Genomic DNA, 23,200 nt, shown 5'->3' with positions numbered 1-23,200 from the left:
TTAGACCAGAAAGTGTGTGAGTAATTTGATAGAAACCGCAGAGGTCAAATATTTTTAAACTTTGACCCCTATTATAACCCCATAACATTTATTGTTTGACGGCTCAAATAAAGATATTAAATTAGAACCATGTCCAAGGAACCTATATTTTAAATTTCAAGCGTTTAGACCCAAAATTCTTGGAGGAGTTTGGTAGAGTTCTCAAAGGTCAACTCGTTGAACTTTGACCCCTTACTAGCGAAATTTCTGGCCGAAAATGAATTACACAGAATTTCCTAAATCTCAGAACCCTATATATCCAATTTCAAGTCCGCAGACTTAAAACTAACAAAGTTATTGCGCAGGGAAATGTACACAAACACACAGACACACACAGACGCACACACATACACGTTCACTTTTATAGATATATAGATAGGTGGATAGATAGATAGATTAAACAAAAATATATACGTATACATAAATATATATGGAAACAATTTTATGTTTACTATAAGCTTTTACGCGAATATTATGCAAGTATAAATAATGCAGAATATATGCATGAATATAATTACACGTAATAGTGAACTAAAGATGATCATCCCATCAGAAAACCGAAAAAACTAATAGGGAATTAATTACAATGACTGTTTAAAAGAATATGCAAATTAGCTAGATCTTTTGCTAGTGAATGCAATTCCAGAAGCCATATATAAGGAAATCGTATTTTCTTTTTAAATAAATTGAAAAGATGGAATTATAATATGAATATCAATACACACAAAAGAAAAAACGAATTTATAAGAGTATATATATATATATATATATATATATATATATATATATATATATATATATATATATAACCGTGTTTAAAATAAAGGAGTTTCTCTGCCTTAAAGTATCCTGGTGTGTCTGTTCCATTTCATACTTAGATCCAATTACGAGACTAATAATACAATTGTTGATTATTTATTATTATTTTTCGACAATTGCGAAAACGAACGTCGATAGCTATGCATATATTACGTACAGTTTTCAAAATTTATTTTCAATGAATTTATTGTGATGCTGCTTAAACTGTTATAGATTACATCGCTATTAAGATTACTCATCATCCGCTAAATTCTCGATTGTCATCCTGTAAATTCTGAAATATGAGACTTAGTTCTGTTTCGTTCCTGTTTTGATGTACAGTAAGGCAACAATGAATTATTTTCAATGTTAAAGGACAAATATTAAACGTGAGTGATAAATGTTTACATGTATAAAAATACAACTAAATTTAAAACAGAATCAAATGATACAGGGGTGTTATTTTAGTCAAATATTGCATTTACAAATAAACGCGATACTCAGAGAGTTGGTCATAAATACTGGACGGAATCGCGATACACATACGTAAAAGATGCGCTGATAACATTCTTTGCTAATAAATTAATTTAAAGGATATTGCAATAGTACTATTTGATCAAGGCAAAGTTAAGGTGTAAAAAATATGCTTAAATCAATAGGGGTTCTTACCTGAGCTATATGATTCAGTAATTCATTTAAACTTTATTTGCTCTATATTCTTATTAACATTGACCCAAGCATCACCCTAGTCTTAGCATACCGTTTAGCAAATTATCTCCCGTTAGTATGCATTGATTTTGTCTGCAGTTTGATATTGTCGGTGCTTTCATATTTTATATCGTCTTTAGAACCAAGACGTATATGTAACTCTTGTATAATCTATTTTCATAATCAGCAAAATTTGGGGATGATTCTTCAATGTAATTTCGACTGACACCATACATATTACAATTTTATATATTGCCATTCATATCAAATACTTTTATTCCTTCCAAAAGAGAACAAGGCTATAATGTACTTAAAGAAAGTTACCACGTATAAACGTACCTGTTCCACCAATGTAATTACTTCTTATTGTCAGATTGTTATCTATTGACAAGTGTTTATTGAAAACTGTAGCCGTGTTTTCCAACTTTTGCTTATATATTCAGGTTATAAAAATAATCGAGAAGTGCCAAGTCTGTTGAATTTGGCGCCTCTCAAAGAATGTCGTGTTATCAATAAATGCTAATAATATGTTGTTTTTAAAGATTATTATTGCGTCCAAGATTTTATAGGAATATTACACCAGTAAACTGCTGACTGTTTATTTTTGAATTTATCAATAATACATCGCCATTTCATTGTTAAAGCCCCTTCTCTCAGTTCATATGTTCGGTCATGTCCGATTTAGTAGACTGCATTGCGTGGCTTGTTTTGGATTGAGTGAGTCTTGTTGCCACCTCAAATTAAAAAGGTTGCATTAGTAATAGCCAATTTAACTAAATTACATTCATAAATGTTTTCTGACTTGTTATATTGTGTATATAAGAAGCATATATCTGTTAGAATAATTGTGAGAAGAACATTTCTTCACAAGTCTCTAGTCATGTAAGCATTATAGAAATTTAATTTGAAGTCATGCGTTACAAAATCTTTTATTTATACTTCCATCTATCTATCTATATATCTATATATATGTGTGTGTGTGTGTGTGTGTGTGTCTATGCGTGCGCACGCGCGTGTGTATTTGTTTTTTTACACAGTGATCACCAATTATATAGGCCCGGAAGCCACTCAGGAATAAGGGTTATTGCAAATGTGTATGTGTAGTTTGTGGAAGTTAACCCAGAGAAAGTGTTAAACTTTAAACAATAAAGGAAATTTAATATTAGAACGTAATAACCATTTAGTTATATTACTAAACAGAAACATACACCATCGGTTTCAAATACAATCAAAGGGGTATCACTTAGTGGTGGTTTATGTAAGACTCTTCAACTTCTGTACATATTTCTCATACTTTGTGTTGGATTTGAAATCGAAGGCACCGATTTTTTTTCTGATTTTGTGTAAATTCTTATCGATATATTAGGTTGGTGCAAAAATAAGGTTGTTCTTTGACGTTTAACTTTAAAAAAAAAATCCTAACTCCATTCACAATAAAAACATATTATTCATCAAAATAAGAACCATTATAATCGATACATTTTTGCTAACTAGAAACAAGTTTGTTTATCCCATTAGTATAGAAATCCGGAGTTCTGGGAACTATGCAGTTATTGAAGGCCTATTTGACATCATCTCGGCTTTAGAACATTTTTCGCTCTGGAAGTTTTCGTGATTCTTAAAAAAGTGATTATCGGTAGGCGAGAGGTCAAGTTAATATGGCGGATGAGGCAGAGTCTGGTAGCCTAATTTGTTCAGCTTATGAAGGGTCAGTTGATCAACATGAGTGCGAGCGTTGTCATAGAGGAGAATTGGTCCCTTCATATTGACCAATCTCTGGAACATACGTTGGAGCTTCTGGTGCATTTCGTCAACCTGTTAGAAGTATTTCTCCGCCGTAATTGTTTCGCAAGATTCAAGAAGCTGTGGTGGATGAAACCAGCTGCAGACCATGAAGCAGTCACCATAACCTTTTATTATGCAATTTCGGCTTCGGAAAGTGTTGTGGAAGTTCTCCGGCATCCAACCACTTTGCCAAACGTCGCCGGTTATCGTAGAGGATCCACTTCTAATCACACGTCACAATATGCTCGAAAAATTGATCGTATCTGTTGGGTGTAGAGAGCGTAGAAGACACCTCAAAACGACGATATGTCATTATCGTTCAATTCATGCGGAACCCATCCAACATTTTTACTTCCCTATTTGCTTCAAATGGAGAAAAACTGTTGCATGGTCGAACTCGAGTTTAACAGCAACTTTTCGTGCCGTTTTGCGTGGATCGGCTTCAATTATAGCTTTTAAATATTCGTTATCAACTGCAGCCGGAAGGCCACGGCCGTATTCACCTTCGAGGCTCTAGTCACTATTGCGAATTTTCTTGAACCGTTGTATCACACGTTCGGTAGTGGTTTTTGGCTGAAACACACCATTGATATCACGTGAGGATTTGAATTTAGTCTTTGCTGTCGAAAAGCCTGCAAAAATGAACGGAGGGATTGAGAACGATAACAAATAACATTATCCGAGAGAGGGAAGAACGGCCTTCAAAATGGTATATTACATGGCTATATACACCAATGAATAAATTAAGAAATCATATATAAAAGAAACATGTGAGTAAACGATACTGTTTTTGCACCAACTTTTTTTATCTTGATTTAGATCATTTTTAATCTAGTTGAATGCAAAGTGCTCTCGTCTCAAACACACTACAAACAAACATAAACTAATTTCATTTCCAAAAAATGTAATGATGATGAAATGAATATTGATAGCTGTCATAAGATACTCAAATGCTTGAAAAATTGACATGCATTTTTATGCATTTAATTACACGTGATTAAGTTAGTGTAGAAATCGCTTTAATAATTATCCTAACATCTGTCGTGTGTCAATTGTCATTTACCAGGGATCTAGATAGATCATAAATGACTCGAGTAAGCAAAGAATATGGCAAGTTAATCAGGCAGTTCTCGTCTACCGCAGATGATTTGAATGGATCTAAATAAAAATATAAAGACAGGAATTGTCCATGTTATTAAATGTCACATGTAGACACTCGTATATATATATATATATATATATATATATATATATATGTATGTATATATATATATATATATATATATATATATATATATATATATATATATACAACAAAGTTATCGAACACTCTTTTAACATTCATAATCCATATAGCAAATTTTTCTGGATCATGTAAAGTTTATTATCCCACTTTCTTTATTTATATATGAATTTCCGTACCACTTCTTCGTTTTTCTATTTCTATTCCTAAATTTCTTAACTTTCTCCTCTATTTTCACTATATTTGCATTTTTTCATTATTATTTGCTCAGTTTTAATGATCCCAATGATTCATGTTGACATCTATTTTCTTGTAACTATTACTAACCTATTTAGTGGCCTTCTAATTCTCATATTCTATTTTCAATTCCGCACATGATTAAATTATTGTTCACAGTTTATTGCTTATATTTTAATATTTTTATTGTTTTTCAAATCTTTGCTAATATACATTATACCTACTTTTAATATCCTATTCTTTCACTTTTACTTCCCTCTAAATTTTAGTACTAATTGATGTTAACACAGAGGTAATATTTTAACAAAAAAAAATAAAAAGTGATTTTGTAAATTTGTTAGAATTCCTGGACTAGCCGTACTTATAATTTCCTGCACTTAGAATTGCGAAATATGAAACATTTGTTCGTGTGGGTATAACATACTAATTTATATAATATATATATATATATATATATATATATATATATATATATATATATATATATATATATATATATATATATATATATATATATATATATATTTATGTGTGTGCGTGTGTATATATATATATATATATGGGGGGGTTAAAATACAACAAGATTTTTTACGAACACAAAAACATTTGGAAACGAAAACATTTATTGAATATATATATATGTGTGTATGTGTGTGTGTGTGTGTGTGTATTAGTGTCGTAATTTCTTTTCCAAATTATATAGAAACATATTTCCGGATTAATGGCATCCGGACCGTTTACTCAAACATGGAAAAATTCTTTCCTAATGATGTAAAATTTCCTATTTTTCCGAATAATCGCTAAAAGATCGAAAATTAAACATAATTTTCCTACGAATCGAACGCTGATGAAATATTTTACAGGTTTGTTTAACAACTTATGGAGAATTTAAAATATTAAATTAAAAAAAATGAATTTATTATGTGTAAAAATATGACCGAATAGATTCAAGTATTTGCTGTTTAAAAAACAACAAAAGAAAACACTGTTTAATATGATAGGAACGTGTGCATTTACCGATCCGGATTTCTGTTTGGCGTGTGCAGATAAAATACAGGAGTATGCTAAGCTATGGTAAGGTTAATCAGCTACTGGAAAATCGGCAATAAGAATGTATGCAGACGACTTTTAAACATTGGAAGAAGAAAAAATATTTTAATCACGCTCTCTAGTTATAAAGGGTCGCATTAGTTCCATAGTTATTAATAGTGTAATGGGGATAATTCTGTCCAATTGTCTAAAAGTTAACGTTTATGCGCGCATGCGAAACCGGATGTCAAAAACCGGAAAGTTAGTTACATCACTCGTTACAAGGTCATTTGAGTTTTATAATTATATAGATTATCCACTGACACGTGTTTCGTCGCTTACGACTCATTAGAGTGGCTGAATTGAATTGCATATATATGCCGCTCCCCATACGTGGTACTAAATTGGTAAAAGGGGACATTCCCAACTCGAATTTAGGGGCATTTTCGTAAGTAATTGAACTCATTCAAAACGTATCGCAAAAACAAATAACATGTAAGTAAATCGCGATATATTCGAACAGTCAGCGAGGTTGAACAGGGTTAACGGTTTCGACTTCTTACCATGGGATACAGATTTCGAATCTCACTAGATTCGCCCATTCTGATGTGTCCTAGATGACGAAACACGTGTCAATGAATAATCATATTTTAAAAACAATATACATGCCGCTCCCCATATTGGGGTACCAAATTGGTTAAATGGAAAATTATTCCCTACTTGCATTAAGGTAAAAATATATTTTCGTAAATAATTGAATTCACCAAAACGTATCGCAAAATCAAGAACAAATAACATATATATATATATATATATATATATATATATATATATATATATAGTGTACAGAAAGTTGTTAGATAAGACAAGTCATTGGTACCGTCGGTTTCAAGCCCGATTATAAGGTCTAGACGAATATTGGCTGAAGAGAACTTGATAAGGATATCTTAAACGGTCCTAATTATCGGGATTGAAACCGACGGTACCAATGACTTGTCTCATATAACAACTTTCTGTACACAAAATATAAATACACTCTTATATTTTTAACTTTCCTTTTAATTAAGCACTCAGCTGGATTTGTTCTTCCAAAATAAACTAATAATAATAATAATAATAATAATATATATATATATATATATATATATATATATATATTACACTACAAAAACAATTATTTCAGGTAGTTTAGATGGATTATTACGAAAAACATATTTACAAAATTTGTCATTGATTCTGATTAACATTTTAGGAAGTATTTTTTTATATAAAAATCTTAAATAATCTATGTTTATGGTATAATTGCGCCTTATCGACCATTGCCGTTTTCTATTATTTTTCTGAACACATTTGTAAAAGCTGTTTGCATAAATTTCTACTTTGATATTCTGTGAAATTGAATTTAAAGACGCGATAGATATCCAGTTGCTTAATCACTATTTATTTTTTCCTTTATGTGTCTATATATAGGTTGCTACATTTATTATTTTTCAGTTAGGTATTGTCTTTCGGGATCTCTTTTTCAGTAGGTCTATCGTTTTTCTTATTCTCTGGAGGGGCTAGTGTTTATGTTCGCTGGGGGAGATTTTCTGTGGCGTTTATTGTTCGTTATAACTATGTTTGAGTTTAGTGGGGTGTTGAAGGTTTCGTTTCATTGTGATGTTTTTGTTCTTTCAAATCTCCTATTTCTAGTACGTTACAGCTCTCATGAAAGGGGGTATGTTGATTGATTTGTGCATCTCGATTAGTTGATCGGGTTTACTCTTAGCAATCGTTTTGGGTTTTATTCATTGGACTTGATTTTTATGGATGTTATTTTATATCTGTGCGTCTCTTTTTGTTCTCAGAGTTTCGTTTAAGTATTTGAGTTCATGGTATGGTCTTTTAAGTAAGTGTGGGTAAGCAGATTTGTTGGATTCATTAGAATTTTCATTGCCTCTGGGAAAGATACGTTTTTATGTATCGCTCCTCTGTGAAATGTTCTTTATAGGTTTTGTATATTTTGGAGAACCGGATGTTTTTCATATCAACTAGGACATTAAATTTCGTTAGTGCATTCTTATATTTTGAAGTTTTCTGTATAGTACCCAAATTCATGACATTTAAAGCATCTCACGGGGGCAGTGAAAACATGCTTCTCTCTCTCTCTCTCTCTCTCTCTCTATATATATATATATATATATATATATATATATATATATGTGTGTGTGTGTGTGTGTGGGTGTGTGTGTGTGTGTGTGTGTGTGTATTTGTACTTGTACTTGTACTTGAAACGACATTCACCCTGGAGGAGTTGAGTCGGCTTCATGAAGATGCACATCTCGTACCGCTGCGGCCCAAGCCCGGCGATCGGAGGCAAGATCCCGAGTGAGCAATAGCCAGTCACGTCTCCAACGAGACAGGCCATAGATGAGCGGGCCCGAAATAAGCTCAGCGTCGGCTTTGATAGTCCCGAGCCACGTTCTTAGCTGGCCACCGACACGTTTTTTCCAGCCGGGTAGAGGACGTGGGGAGATAGCCTCGTGGATAAAGACCCCTGCATCACAGCGAGAGGCATGGCCGAACCATCGAAGGCGTCGGGCCCGCAGTAGGTCAGTAATTGCCTGGAGATTGCAGCGACGCCGGACTTCTTTGTTGGCGACGAAATCCAAGGGACGGACATGGAGAATGCGGCGGAGATTGTAGTGATCGAAAACTTCTACGCGTCGCAGATCCGGTTTCCGTATGGGCCAGGTCTCACATCCATATAAAAGTATTGAGCGGACGAGGGCCTGGTAGATTCGTATTTTTGTCCTCAGACGTATTTCAGGCCGTGACCATAATCGCCTTTGGAGTCGACAAAAGGCAGCTCGTGCGGCATTAATGCGCGCTTCAATCTCATTCATGCCTTGACCGGTACCAATGAACGTGCAGCTCAGGTATTTGAAGCTATCCGTCTCCTCAAGGGTTTCCCCGTTGAGAGTGACGGAGGACCTTTCTGCTTGGGGGATACCAGCCGATAGAATCTTCGTCTTGCTGGCGTTTATTCTCATGCCGATGGCAGCTGCCTTCTCCTGGATTCGGTTCAGCACCGTCTGTATGTCTCTGTAGCTCTCCCCGAGAACCGCAATATCGTCCGCGTAGTCCAAATCGGTGAGATGAAAGTTACGCCCCACCACGACGCCAGGATATCCAGGCAGCGCCTGCTCCATGATCCAATCAATAGCGTAATTGAAAAGGGTGGGCGAGAGCGCGCATCCCTGGCGGACACCACTGCTGACGTTGAAGAAAGAGGAGTCCTGGCCATAACAGCGGACACGCGTGCGAGTCCGATGATAGTAGGCCTTGATCAAGTTGAGTAGATTCGGGGGGATACCATCTGCTTCCATCACTCTCCACAGGTGACCGCGGTCGACCGAGTCAAAAGCGGCAGCGAAGTCGATAAAGCATACGATTGTACGCTGTTGGTAGCACCAGCGCTGTTCCAAGGCTCGCCTCAGCGTGAATATTTGGTCGACGCATCCGCGGCCAGGTCGGAATCCGCATTGGTTAGGACGAGTCCTTCTGTCCCTTTCGTATTGAAACCGTCTCAGAATGAGGATAGTGAAGACTTTGGCAGCGACATCTATAAGGCTGATGCCTCTGTAGTTACTACATCTCCGTTTGTCACTTTTCTTAAAAAAGGGAAGAAGGATGGCGTCACTCCAATCTTGGGGAATCTCCCACCAATTCCAAATCTCAGAAATCAGCTGGTGTAGGCGAGGGGTTAATTCATCGATTCCGGTCTTGTAGACCTCAGCCGGAATACCGTCCTCGCCTGGAGCTTTGTTATTCTTCAACTTGGCAATGACGGCTCTGATTTCTTCATGGCTGGGGGTATCCGACGAGCAATCGTAGAGATCTGCAGCGGTGGGGGTGTTTTGACCTGGTATTGTAGGTGGAGGCTGGTGGTTCAGGAGTTCACGGAAGTGCTCGTGCCACCGATCTAATCGTGCGTTTAGCTCAGTAATGATTTCACCTCCACTATCGTGGATGGATTCGCCCACGGATGACCTCGTCTGTGTGCTGGACTTCAATAGTTGATATAACTTGCGGGAGTCCCCTACCGAGGCCGCATGTTTCATGTCAGTTGCGATATTGTGCCAGTAGACATTGCGGTCGTTGCGGGCAGAGTGCGTTGTTTCTCGGCGTAGGCGACGATAGTTGGCATCTCCGTTGAGTCTGGCACGTTTAGCCTCCTCACCCAATTTCACCGTTCGACTTGAGATCCAGTCCTTTTGACGACGCTTTGTGAAACCCACTGTGTTGACCGCTGCTTCAGTGACGTCCTTTTGGAATGCTTTCCATATATCTTCCACCGATTCTTCTGGTTGTAAACCATTGAATCGGTTGCGTAGGTCCAGTCGAAACTGAGTCGCAGTGTCGTCCACTTTCAGCTTCGTGATATCAAGACGTTTTTGACGGGAAACGTGTTTGTTGGCCTTCAGTCGCATTGTGAGCTTGGCTCTAACAAGGACATGATCCGATCCATGAGTATTTCCTGTTTCAGCACCTCTGTAAGCGCGGCAGTCACGCATATTGCTTACCCAGCGTTTGCGTATCAAAATGTAGTCTATCTGGTTCGCTGTGACACCGTCATTCGAGTACCACGTCACCAGATGATGATTTGGATGCTGAAACTTCGTATTGGAGACAATGAGGTGATTGTTCATCGCGAAGTTAATGATACGTTCGCCATTAGCACAGCGATTCCCGACGCCAAATGGGCCCAGCGTAGATCTTGTTTGAGCATCCGCCTTGCCAGTTCTGCCATTCCAATCACCTGCTATGACAAGCATGTCGCCGGCGGGGGTTCCGTTGACGGCAGCATGTAATTCGTTGTAGAAATTATCCTTTATAGCGTCGGCTGAGTCTAGCGTGGGTGCATAGACTGCGTGACAGAGACGTTGTGGATAACTCCTTTTAGCTGAATTCGGGCAAGACGAGGGGAAATGGGTTCCCAGTCCAAAATAGATTTTTGTGCGCGGTCGCTCAGAGCGATTCCGACGCCATACAGTCCTGAGTTGTCCATTACCCCACTGTGATAGAGGTGGTAGGAAGTATCTTCTTGTGGTACCTTGATGGATTGGTGACCACTGTCCGGTAATCTGACCTCAGACAAGCATGCGACGTCCACCTTGTATTGGTGTAGAGAGCGCACCGTTAGGGCTTGTGCCGCCTCAGATCTCAGGGTTCGGACGTTCCAACAGGCGAAGAAGTAGTTCTGTCTTCTTCGAAGCATCCGGCTTGCAAATTTAACACGTGTTCCACCGGGTGAACAAGCGCGTCGGCTCCCGCGTACGCCGTAGTAGGGTCAGCAGTTGTATAATTGTGCATATTTCCCATGAAGTTTTTTGGCGGTAGTAACCACAGGCGGACGCCAGTCGCAAGTGTACACTGTGGGTGTGTGCCCAGGAACGAATATCCTAGCCGCTGATTGTCAGCAGACGCAGAGGGATAGTCCGACCATGGAGCCGCCGATTATCGACAGTCGTTCCATGGGTTTGAAGACAGGTTGCCGCAAGTTCCTTGCAGACGCAGACTATCACCAGGCGCCGCCGGTTGCTGGCAGACGCAGCTGGATTTAAGAGCAGACGAACAGTTATAGCGCTGAACACTCGCTTGCATTCCCGCTCATTCGGTGTTAACCGGTCTCGCGACGTGGACGCATGGGCGTGAATTTGTCTGTCAGAGGTTATAAGTGACACACGCCTTATGGAACCATTTTATAGAGCAGTGGGAGCTTATACCCATATGCCCAGCTCCGGCTTAACAGACCATTTGAGACATGCATATGCATATATGTATATATATATATATATATACATACATATGTACATACATTGGGATTGCTTTTCTTTGTGTGTGTGTGTGTGTGCGTGTGTGTGTGTGTGTGTGATGTCGCTTTTTCTATTAGAAAGGGATGTAGATTACTAATGAGTATCCTTCTTCTCAGGAGTATATGTTAACCGTTGTATAGTACATGGTTTACTACTAGAGGTGGATCAGTAGTAAATAACATGAGTTGTGAGAAAGTATTTAAAGATATACACAAATACACTTATGGAAAGAATTAAGAGAGTATGTCTATGATCTCCAAAAATATAATGTAATAGAAAGAAAATTACGTTCAAAAGTGTGTGTCCCTCAAAAGAAGGTCCATTGATCACAATCTCAGAATGAACATGTGCACGCCTGGGACCGAAAAATGAGCTGAGCTTTTAAAAACTTAAGGACACGCCTCATTTCTCGTCTTAATCTAAAACTAATCGTAAGTCAATATCTACATTAGCTCCATAGTTCAACTGATCCGGGAGAGATTTGGGAGAAGGATTATCAGTCTGATTATCGTTAATTTTTATAGAGAAGCACTTGTGGTGGGCATTAGGAAGAGCACTGTACTGTCGATTTTAGACTGTCTTATAAGTAGTTATAACGTTTTTCTTTTAATTTTCTTATTACAAGTTCCATTGTTCACAAAATTCCACCCTATTTTCTATTCTGACTCTCAATAGAGTTGATGAAAAACACTGATAAATTTTATTATTATGCGAATAACTCAGAGACATATTTGAATTTCTGTTATCAACGTATGTTTTTCACTTAAAAATATTCTAAATAGTCCACAGCTCAGAGTTTTAGAATAGATTTTCATAGACAAGATATTTACGTGTTTAATCGAATTTATTAACGGAATAAGTCTCCTGTGGATAAACCGTTGAAATCAAGATCAATGAAAGTTATTATAACAAGAATTCCTATTAGTGTTTGTTTATTTGAGAAAGAATATAAAATAACTTATATGACAGACATGATAGATTGAGCAGATGAGATTAAACACATAAATATAATGTGTCAAGTGTTATCACATATGATTGCGTAATATATTGCAACCTGAACAAACATTATCACTATGTGTATGTTTATGTAACTACACATCTACACATGCACACACATATATATGCATATGTATATATATATATATATATATATATATATATATATATTAAATTATAAAAGATATATGGCAATTAAGCTAATAATAATAATATTAATAATAATACTAAAATAGTAATACTACTACTACTACTACTACTAATAATAATAATAATAATAATAATAATAATAATAATAATAAACCAACTCCGGACAACGACAACCATACTAGAAATAAAAATAAAAATACTAATAATGAAAAAGATAAATGCAACTGCAGATCCCGCACACTTTGGCCACTTCAAAATAAATGTCTCACCAAAAGCATAGTTTACAAGGCCACAATATTTGCGAAATAAAACCCTAATAATGAGAAATATTACGTAGGTATGACTTCCTAAAATTCAAAACACGATATTATAACCACAAAATTACGTTCAAAAATTAAAAAAAAAAACACCAAATGAAAACAACACTAGCAAAAAAAATACAGGCAACTCAAACAAACCGGGCGTTCACCGATAGTCGAATGGAAAATAGTAAGACAGCCAAACACAGATAGGGACTTAGGCGATTCATGTAGATTATGCCTTTATGAAGAATTTGCTATCATATACTTTAAAGAAGCCCAACATCTATTAAACTGTAGGAGAGAAATAGCGAACAACTTTGTTCACAAAATAAACTTTACTCTAGGATAGCGATACAAAATAACTTTCAAATTTACAATTACAATAGAAAATAAATAAATAAATAAATAAATAAAATAAACATACATATAAATAAATTATCACACACACATATATGTATATTATATATATATATGTATGTATATATAAACTAACATAAAAAAACACGTAACCTATGTTTAAAATAGATCAGATAGATATCTACGCTTCCCGCTAAAAATAGCACACACGTTTTCTTGTAAGATTAAGAAGGGTGCGGTGGAAACTAGAAAGCTGATTGGCTAACTAAAACTCAATAGGATAAACGTATATAAACAGGCGAGGCAGCCACAACTCCTCGCATAAGCCTGATGAATCCTAGCATGGATGAAACGCGGAATATTCTGTGTAGCTTAATTGCAATATATATTTCATAATTTACTACCTAGCTCTACCTACGTATTGAGCACTGGTGAAGTAAATACTTAAAGTTTACGCATTGATTTATTCTTTCGTGTCTTAATTCATGAGATTAAATGAAGTAGTCACACAGACACACACACACACACACACACACACACACACATATATATATATATATATATATATATATAGATATTGTTTTATTTTTACTTCAGTCGAAGTTCCCAGAAATCAAGAGGCCCACTGCCTGGGACTTACACTTAAACTCCACGTGAGATACATAGATACTCGAACGTTCCATTAAAGTTCTTCAAACACTTAGTTAGTAAAGAAATTGAGAACATAAATTTCCTCTCCCCAATTAACCATTTTCATATGTTATAGTATATCTTTTTGGTCTCTTAGTTTTACTAGATTCCAGGACAAGGGTTCATCTACTCTGGTAGAGTCTCAAGCTTTGTTCTGTAACTTGCGGTAACATCACTTGGAGAAGGTGCAGCATTCCTCGTTAAAGCTAATGTAAGTTAGCCATAGTTAGGAGATCTTATTTGGGCAGCGAATACTATGTGTGTTTGAATATTTGTTCAGATTTTACTCTTAGGGAAATGTATCCTCATGCCAAGTTGTTCAGGCAAGCCCTTGTAAAGGGAGGCATTAGACACTAGAGGATAGTGTCTCGTAGGCGTGCAAGTTCTCTCCTAGTAGGCATTTAAGTTCTCTCCGTACATATGTGTGCGTGTATATGTCATGTAGAACTGTTAACCTTGCAGATGATTTAATATGTACTTTCATCATCATAAAAAAATATGATTTAAATGTTTCGAAACGTAAACTTAAATCCAATTGAATTACGAATAATATACAGGGAGCATGTTACATATATCGAGAGACGTATATAACATAATCTGTTTTAAATTTAATTGATCTTCATGTCCTTATAATTTTTTAATTAGCTAATTATGTTTGTATATTTCCTATTTTGATTTTGTATATGATTTGATTTTGTTCTCAAATTACCGCACTTACATTTCATGAGGCGAAATTGTTGGTTAACTTGGTGACCAGATCTTTAAAATTCAAAACAAATAATTTACCCAAATAAAATCTCTGTGAATGACTTGAATATTAAGTCTTACACGATTTTCCCTTTAAAAACGTTTCATATATTCGTGTCTGAACTTATGGCGTTGATAGGACGATTATAAACTGCTAATCAAGGTTTTAAAATATCCAATAGATTTCATGCAGGACATCACATTTTAAAAGTATTCTAGGAATACGCTTTAAAATATTCAATCATACGGCAATTCCATTAAATGGAAATAGAATGTCTATTTAAATTACTATCGATGTGCCTTTATGGTCGCTTTCGACACACAGATATCTAATTTTGTAATATTTCAGTTCTCTTCTGCCATTATAATATCGTATGAATCTGATGATTTTACTGTTGGTATTGGTGTTTCTGATGTTTTTCTAGTTGTAATTCTATCTAGAAAGACATCGGGTACTTACAGAGGAACGACTTAAAGGTTGCTAACATCCTAAGTGCAAGTGGCTTTGTGGAACGAACTGGATTCAAATATGGATCACTAAGTTGTCAGTCCGTGTCGCTTATTACTTGACGATTATTAGTTTCCACGGTTTTATTATGGTAGCATAGTATTGGTAAATACAAGAAATAAACACACTATTGTCGAAATAATTTATTTTTTTATTTCAAGTAATTAATGAATGCGTAGGTAAACATATTAATTGTAAGGTTTGATACAGTCGATAAAGCTGACCGGTCTTTAAGTTAAACATTTTTACAACCTGCTTTTTTAAACCACTCTTTATCTGCTCTCTTACATTCCTGGTCGATTTTATTGTGTCTATTATTAGATTCATAAACAGGACAATGTCATCCCTAGCATTGCATTCTCCTAACTAACATCTGGAATATGAGTAACAAAATGATGATCGCCTTCTTCGATTGTTACATCTTACACCGATTATTCCCATTTAAGGTTGCTATATCACAATTCGTTTGAACCATAAGTGAGAACGTATCTAGTTAGCGTGGTGGATCGCTGCTCATATCATTTTGGTATCCAAATTTGTAGCTTAATTATATGTTTCTTCCTTTACATGTAACACTTTCTGTGCTATCATAAAAACTTACACAGAACTGTTCTTTCCCAGCTGTGGTTCGTCAGTATCAGCATATATGTAAATCGCTTTCTCTATTCGAGTGTTGTTCGTAATATTTCAACTATTTTATCAATATCTTTTTATATGGTGTATAAATCTCTTGAGGATATGAAAAAAAATCAGCATAACAAAATAATCGAAATAATAAATTTGCAGGACAATCCTTTGAATAATAATAATAATAATAATAAGAAGAAGAAGAAGAAGAAGAAGAAGAAGAAGTAGAAGAAGAAGAAGAAAATACAGAAATCTAGCCTAAAGGAATAGACACGATCAAGTACGGAAGGCGGTATATCGGGAATTCTGCAGATAACTACATCTTGACTACCCAAACAAACCGTACAAGAAAAAAACCCGGACAGTTCTTGCAAATGGAAGTCACAAAATCTTATGGAACATGAGTATACAAATGGATGAATTTATCCAAGCAAGAAGACTGGGTGTCATTAGAGTTAACATATGTTAGAGAAGGACAAGTCCAGATTATAGATTTTGCCGGTCAAGTAGGATAAAAATAAAGGAGATACAGACGCAGAGTTAATATTCGGAACTGGTCAGGGATCTCAAAGGTATATGACAGATGAGGAAATTCAAGATAACACCGCTAACAGTAAGAGCGTTACAAAAATTACCGAAAAATTAAAAACGAATAGAAGAGATTGGAATCAGAAAGATGACTGAGAATATTCAATAGTGAATACAACTTTTATTCAACTTAGAAAAATAAATAGAAATATTTATAACAAACTGAACATTTTTACATGACTACTTTATGCACTTAGAAATAATATATCAAAATCCCGGTCGATCCACCTTGAGCTTCGTCAGCCATCTTGGAAAACGACCGCCAAATGTCAGTTTTCCCCATGTCCATGAAGACGGTTGGTCTGCCGAGAAATCTGTTTCAACTAATTATATTCAAATTGAATTTTCTATGAAACATGTTCTATAGATATTTTTGCTGAGTGATAATTTTAAAAGATATTCACATTTTGTTTAATCATATTCAATATTGTGCTGATGCCGACGTGATTTTGTTCACTCCCTATAGGTTCGATATCACTGGCATTTGTATTTTATTGTTATAGCTTTATAGAATTTTCATTCCAGAATATAATGATACTTTAAAAATGGAATGAACCACGGATCCAAATGAATTATGCCTTCTTTGTGAAAAACGATTAATAGAAGGTGAGAACATCTGTGTTAGGAAATGCATGTTGACACTTGTTGAAGCGATTAAGAAATGAAATGATAGATAGCAAAATATGTTAATTTGTCAGCTGTTTAAATGCATGTAAAATCCAGAAAAGATTTTACAAGAGAAAAAGGGTATTGCAGTAGCTAATAGAAAAAAAGACACCAAACCAATAGATAAAAGGGTCCTCTATAAAACAGAAATTAAGATCTATAAAAACTAGTTTTGATTTCAAGAAAAAGTGCATATTTTGTTTTGAAGTGTGCTGTGAAAAAGCAGAAAACAACTCTTCGTAGACGGCTTTTAGTAGTGTGATTGAAAACAGCATTGGATAAGGTTAAATATCATAATGATGGCTGGGGCAAAAAAATAAAGACGACTGTAGTTGGTGACCACTGTTTGGTCGGAACAAAAAGCTAGACTCTAGTAGATCATGTAGTGGCCGGATTTTTTTCTATAAAAAAATCGGCACTTAAACCCATCAGGCAAACTTTGACGGCCTTATGATAGAGATATTATAACTGGTCTCAAGAAAGAGTGGCAGACAGGTATGAATATCAATTTACTTTGCAGCAATTTCTATATGTTATGAACCAGAACCAATCGTGCAAGATATGTGCAAGCTATATGAAAACCTAACTACAAGAAATGTACGAAAATTATGTGATCATAACCACTCTCCAATAAAAGACTTCAATAATATGTTTTCGCAAAGCTGCAGATAAATTTCTATATAATTCATGGTATAATGAAAGAATGACAAGTGAAGAACAAGAGCGACTGATAATTGTTAGAACTGCAGCAGCTATTATTAAGGAGAAAATCAAGTCAAAGTTATACGATCCCTGAATTTATCCTTCCCCAGAAGGCCTCTTTTATTATGTTGAAACAATGTATCGGATACTCTACATGTTTTGTTAATTGAATTAGTAGAAAAAGAAATAAAGAGAGCTACTGACAGTAAACACAGGGTATGTACTGCAATAGTTAATTTAGTGTTACAAGTCGACATTTGTTTCTCTTATTCTACTCGGAGCAGCTATTTACGTACACGTGAAATTTAGATCCAGACTCCTCGTGAATATTTTAAATAAATTGAGCCTTTCAGTTGGGTATAATGAAGCACAACTGTTTGAATCCTCTGGCATTAAGTCTACTTCTCTTAGTATTTATCTGATAGTTACAAGCAGTTTGTTTTTGGCAATGCAGATTTCGATGTGAACACAGCATTGGTTTCACACGTTTACCTGCATGAGACGCATTGAATGTATAATACAAGCAGCCTCAATTTTGAAGCCTGAAATTATCGAAATATAAGAAATTTCTTTGTGTTCATCTATACCAGTGAAACCTTCACGAGTCATATTGAAAGTGGCTCACAAGGCATTTAAATTGAAGATTATCATTTCCTAATTAAAAACTTACGACGTCTCCTAGACATCTTCTATGAATAAGTAGAAAGTGGATGAAGTTTAATGATATTCCACACTAGAATGGATTTATGCAGGCTGTCAATAATAGTGGGGATTTTGATACAACATCCATTAGCTTCTTGTCCTTCTTAATTTAAAGGCAAGTTCTTCTGATTCAATAAATAGTGGGTTACATGATGCAGCTGACTCATGTAGAAAGGCGAATAAAAGTTTGAAATGTGTTATTTTTGACCAGTCGCTATATTGGAAGGCAGGAGAAATATCTTCTACTGGAAACAATTTGATTTAAGAAAATGTTTTCTTGCGATTCGCTGGCTTCCACCTCTTAATATCATTTATAGGCTCTATTGGATACATCCTAGCCGATAGTGGATTAAAAGAAGTGTGAGAAACAGTTTATGCACCTAAGTCTACTGAAACAATGATGATAAGACAAAGCTCTCCTAGAGCTGTTTGAGCACATCTGTTAATACATGCTGCATTCAACCAAATTCTTTTAGGAAATGTAACACTCTCCAATGAGCATATACTTGAGATTAAAACCATGCTGCATCGGTACAAAAATAAAATTTTGACTGCAACATCTATAAAGGAATCACCTATCATCAGTAACATCGTAAAGGAATTATACAGGCATGTGAAAGAAGTTGCCACAGAAGTAAAACAGCAAACTTCGGATACAGTATTTTCAGATAGTGACTTCTTTAGTGCTTAACTATATAAAGGCTAAAAGACTAGGAAATTAGGAATTATACCTATTGTGTGTTCAGGAGTTTATACCTTACATTACTGCAGCTGGTTATTTAGCTTACGCAAACTCATGACATGCAAGATATGGACATTTAAATCAGCGTATTCCTGATGAGGATTTTTTCAAGTTTAAAAACGGAATTTTTACAATGAAACGATCAAACAAGAATTAGGCCGGTCTATGATCAGATCATACTATAGAAAAACACGCTAATGTGTATCATGAAGACCTTAGGTGGGTTGACACATGGGCGAGGAATAACCGATAGTGTATTGGGTCGGGGGATTCTTGGTATGTCAGCTTTATGTGAAATGTGCACTACAGTTGTCGGGTTTTGTGGATTAAGAAGCTTTTACAGTGAGCCGCACATTGTAGTACGACTTCCGAGGATTGTAAGAGATGCTGAGGATTTAGGAAGGATTTCACAATGGTTTCTCTCATTCACACTTGTTAAAAAATATGGAGATAAAACTCCATCAATCGCTTTATTGCATATTAGTAAAATATCAATATTTCACTAAATATACGAAAATCATACCATCAAACGACAGTTTTAAGGTTAGTTATTTCCAGAAATTCTATTCAAATTCATGCGATAATCACAAAATTATGGCATTTTATTCTTTAACGTAGAATTACCACTGTCCATCGCTGTATTGCAGGCCTCCTAAAATGTTGTTTTAGGGAAAAAATACAATATCTTATCATGCGAACTTTATTTTTATTATATGTTTCTGTCAAAGAATAATGAGAAAAAGCACATCCTAGGTGATAAGGCTAAAATAAATGAATTATTTATCGATATATCAACCATTTTAAATAACTTAAAACAACCTTTTGTCTCCCAGGTAATTCAATTGTTTGACCCCGAAAATGAGTTATCGCTCGAGCAATATCAACTATGTTCTCCACACGGCATCTTTTGAAGTAAATTGCCCTCATGAATTTCTCTTTTTGATATTGAACAGAGATATTCAATGTGGCTTAGGTTGGGAGCATACGGTGGTCAGGTCATGAGAGTTTATCCGAAGAAGCTTATAGATTCAAGGAAGAGTGCAGTGGCGTTAGCAGACTGGGATGGTGCATTGTCATGCATAAAAAATCATCTGAAAGCGACGTGACAATGGTAGGTCATCTAGCCATGGTGACAAATGTTTATCCAAAAAGACTGTGTACGCATTGCTGGTAAGTTTTACACCCTTTGGAACTTAGAATGGTCCAACCAACCTTATGATTCCCGCTCAAAACATGATGACTCCACCTCCTCGTTGGCGATGAACTGTGTAAGGAGTTGGAGTTCGGTTTGAGTTCCAAACTTTGGCCTATCAATCCATCAAGAGTAGCACGGGTCTTATCTGTAAATAGGACACGTAGGAACTCTATTTTCATATAATTCAGTGCCAAAGCCTTTCGTTTTTCCTTATATTGTTTGCTCAATGGAGGCCTTAGAATAATTTTGATGTTCCTGACCATCTCATTCAACACATTGCATTGGGGATGTCTGGATCTTGGAGAAATTCGAGCTCTTGCAAAATTGAAAGTACTGGTTCTGTTTGGGTTTAAGTTTAGTGCCCTACGAATCTTTCCGAATATCACGAGGTGAAAGGTTTATCTTGGTGGCCTTATCCTTTCTGGATTTGGTGTTGGGGTTGTTCATGAATGAAACCAAAGTTCTTGGATCTCTTTCAACTCTATAGCTAAATCATTGATGAACAATCCTTCTGCGAGTCCAGCAACAATCCTTTCCTTTTCGATAACCCCCTTAGTCGCCCCTTATTTTGGGCATTTTAAAAGCCCTGCAATAAAGCGAAGGGAAATATAAATTACTTGATAATAAATAAAATGTCATAACTTCGTGAATATCGCATGGATTTGAAAAAAAATGGGAAATAACTAACCTTGAAACAGTCATTTTATGCTACAATTTTCGTTTTTGTGTGATGTACATTTAGTGAAATATTGATATTTTAATAATTTGCAATAAAGCGATTGACACAGTTTATGTCACCTACAACTGCGATGGTTTGTGATGGTAAAATAAACTGCTACAAAAGCTATGATATTCGATTTGAGTCCATGAAGGCTATAACTAAACAACATTTCAGTTATGTAAAATTGAAGCGCAGGAACAGTGTGTTTACTCTGGTAGAAATTCACTCAAGTGTCACAAATCGAGACGAGATAGTTCCTGTTGATACAACACTTCTCCTTTGAAGAATAATACACACAATATCTAGTGCTAATGAGCTGTAAGATTTTTTATGTATGAGATTTCTACAATCCCTCCGGCATTTTCACTACTTAGGGCATGAAAAAAGAAACAAGGTTGCAATGTATAGTATTTTAACTGATATTAGCACAACGTATCAGAATCTAGATAATGCATTTTTCATTGTCGATTGAGGTGTGCTCCTTCATCGTGTTGTATGGTCATTGCAGATTCAAGGAATAACTTATGATGAGGTCTATTATGCATACATCTCTTACATCATACAGTACTACCACACGTGCAGGCATTGTATTTGATGGATACAGGGAATCAGAATTTAGTACAAAATATGCAGTGAGACAACACACGGATACTATTTTTGACCGCCACACTAAAATTTGTGTTAGTCAAGAAAAGAATTGTCAAATGTGCATCAGAAATCATGATTTATTACCAAAGTGTCCAGAAAACTAGATGAAAATGGTATCTCAATTAAACAAACAACTGATAATGCAGATTTATTGATAAAACAGACAGTAATGCATGATAAGTTTTGTTCTCTTAGCAACATTGTTGTCTTTGGAGATATTGACATTCTTTTACGTATGGCTGCACTGACACCAGAAAACAGAAATATTACTTTCCTTAAATCTGCTCGTGAAAAGATGCTTACGAGACATTAAAATTTTTATTATGTAAAATTTCCCCTTGGTTTACTAAAATATTACCTCCTTTTCTGTCATGCTGCAAGTGGGTGTGACAAAGTTTCTTTTTTATTCAGACAAGAAAAGCATAAACTACTCAGACTTTTACAGAAGAGAGAAGAATTGAGGTAGAATGCAGATATAATCAATAAAATTTCATCAAAACAGTAGGCAGTGACTTATGCAGGGAAAAATTACTTATTGTCATATATGGAGGTCCTGAAGAAGAATTGGGGCAATTCGTTTCGATGGAAGTGCATTAGGAGAGTAACAGTACGTTGTACAAAGTAAGACTTGAAAGACTTCCTCCAACAAAAGCAGCGTCAAGACAACATTTTCTTCTTGTGTCTCATCAAGTTTTACTTTGGCAGAACAATCCATTATCCCCAGAGCAGAGGAAGTGGAAAACAGAAACCGATTGCTTGGTTCCTGTTACCACAGATTAACCACCCACACCTGAGAAATGAATTAACTTAATATCGTGCACATACACGAGGAATTGTGTAGCTGTGAGAAAATGGGCTTAGAATATTCCATTGTATATATCGGTTGTCCATGAGTATCCTGCTCAAACTCTACTATCAAATCTGAGGAAGAAATAATGGATGAATTCGAGATCCCCTCATGTAATACGGATGACAGTGACACAGACGATTTTTAATAATCTTTTGAGGAAAACCAGCAAATAACGAACCATAAATCTGAGTCCAGCGTGGTTCTTTTTTCTTTTTTTACACTGTGATCACCACTTATCAAGGCTCGGAAGCCACTCAGGGATAAGGGTTATTGCAAGTACATTACGTCAGTGTGGAGATTTGATAAAGTGTT

At 35.7% G+C, this 23,200-nt stretch overlaps 2 protein-coding genes across 2 annotated transcripts; both read right to left on the bottom strand.

Annotated features, from left to right (window-relative positions):
* Positions 1-3,843: 3,843 nt before the first annotated feature.
* LOC145280274 (uncharacterized) lies at positions 3,844-10,311 on the bottom strand. The gene is made up of 2 exons (XM_080132048.1): positions 9,195-10,311; positions 3,844-3,962 (listed from the first exon to the last, which is right to left on the bottom strand). The coding sequence occupies exons 1-2, from the start codon at positions 10,309-10,311 to the stop codon at positions 3,844-3,846; spliced, it is 1,236 nt and encodes a 411-aa protein (XP_079988174.1).
* A 419-nt stretch (positions 10,312-10,730) lies between these two features.
* On the bottom strand, positions 10,731-11,099 carry LOC145280273 (uncharacterized). Its single transcript, XM_080132047.1, has one exon. It carries the CDS (start codon positions 11,097-11,099, stop codon positions 10,731-10,733), a length of 369 nt encoding a protein of 122 aa, XP_079988173.1.
* Between the last annotated feature and the right edge of the window lie 12,101 nt (positions 11,100-23,200).

Source organism: Euprymna scolopes, chromosome 7 (genome assembly GCF_053919585.1).
Source record: "Euprymna scolopes isolate OS-2025 chromosome 7, ASM5391958v1, whole genome shotgun sequence".
In the NCBI taxonomy this organism is placed as follows: Eukaryota; Metazoa; Mollusca; class Cephalopoda; order Sepiida; family Sepiolidae; genus Euprymna; species Euprymna scolopes.
Note: the sequence above shows the minus strand (reverse complement) of the source record. Positions and strands in the feature narration are given on the sequence as shown.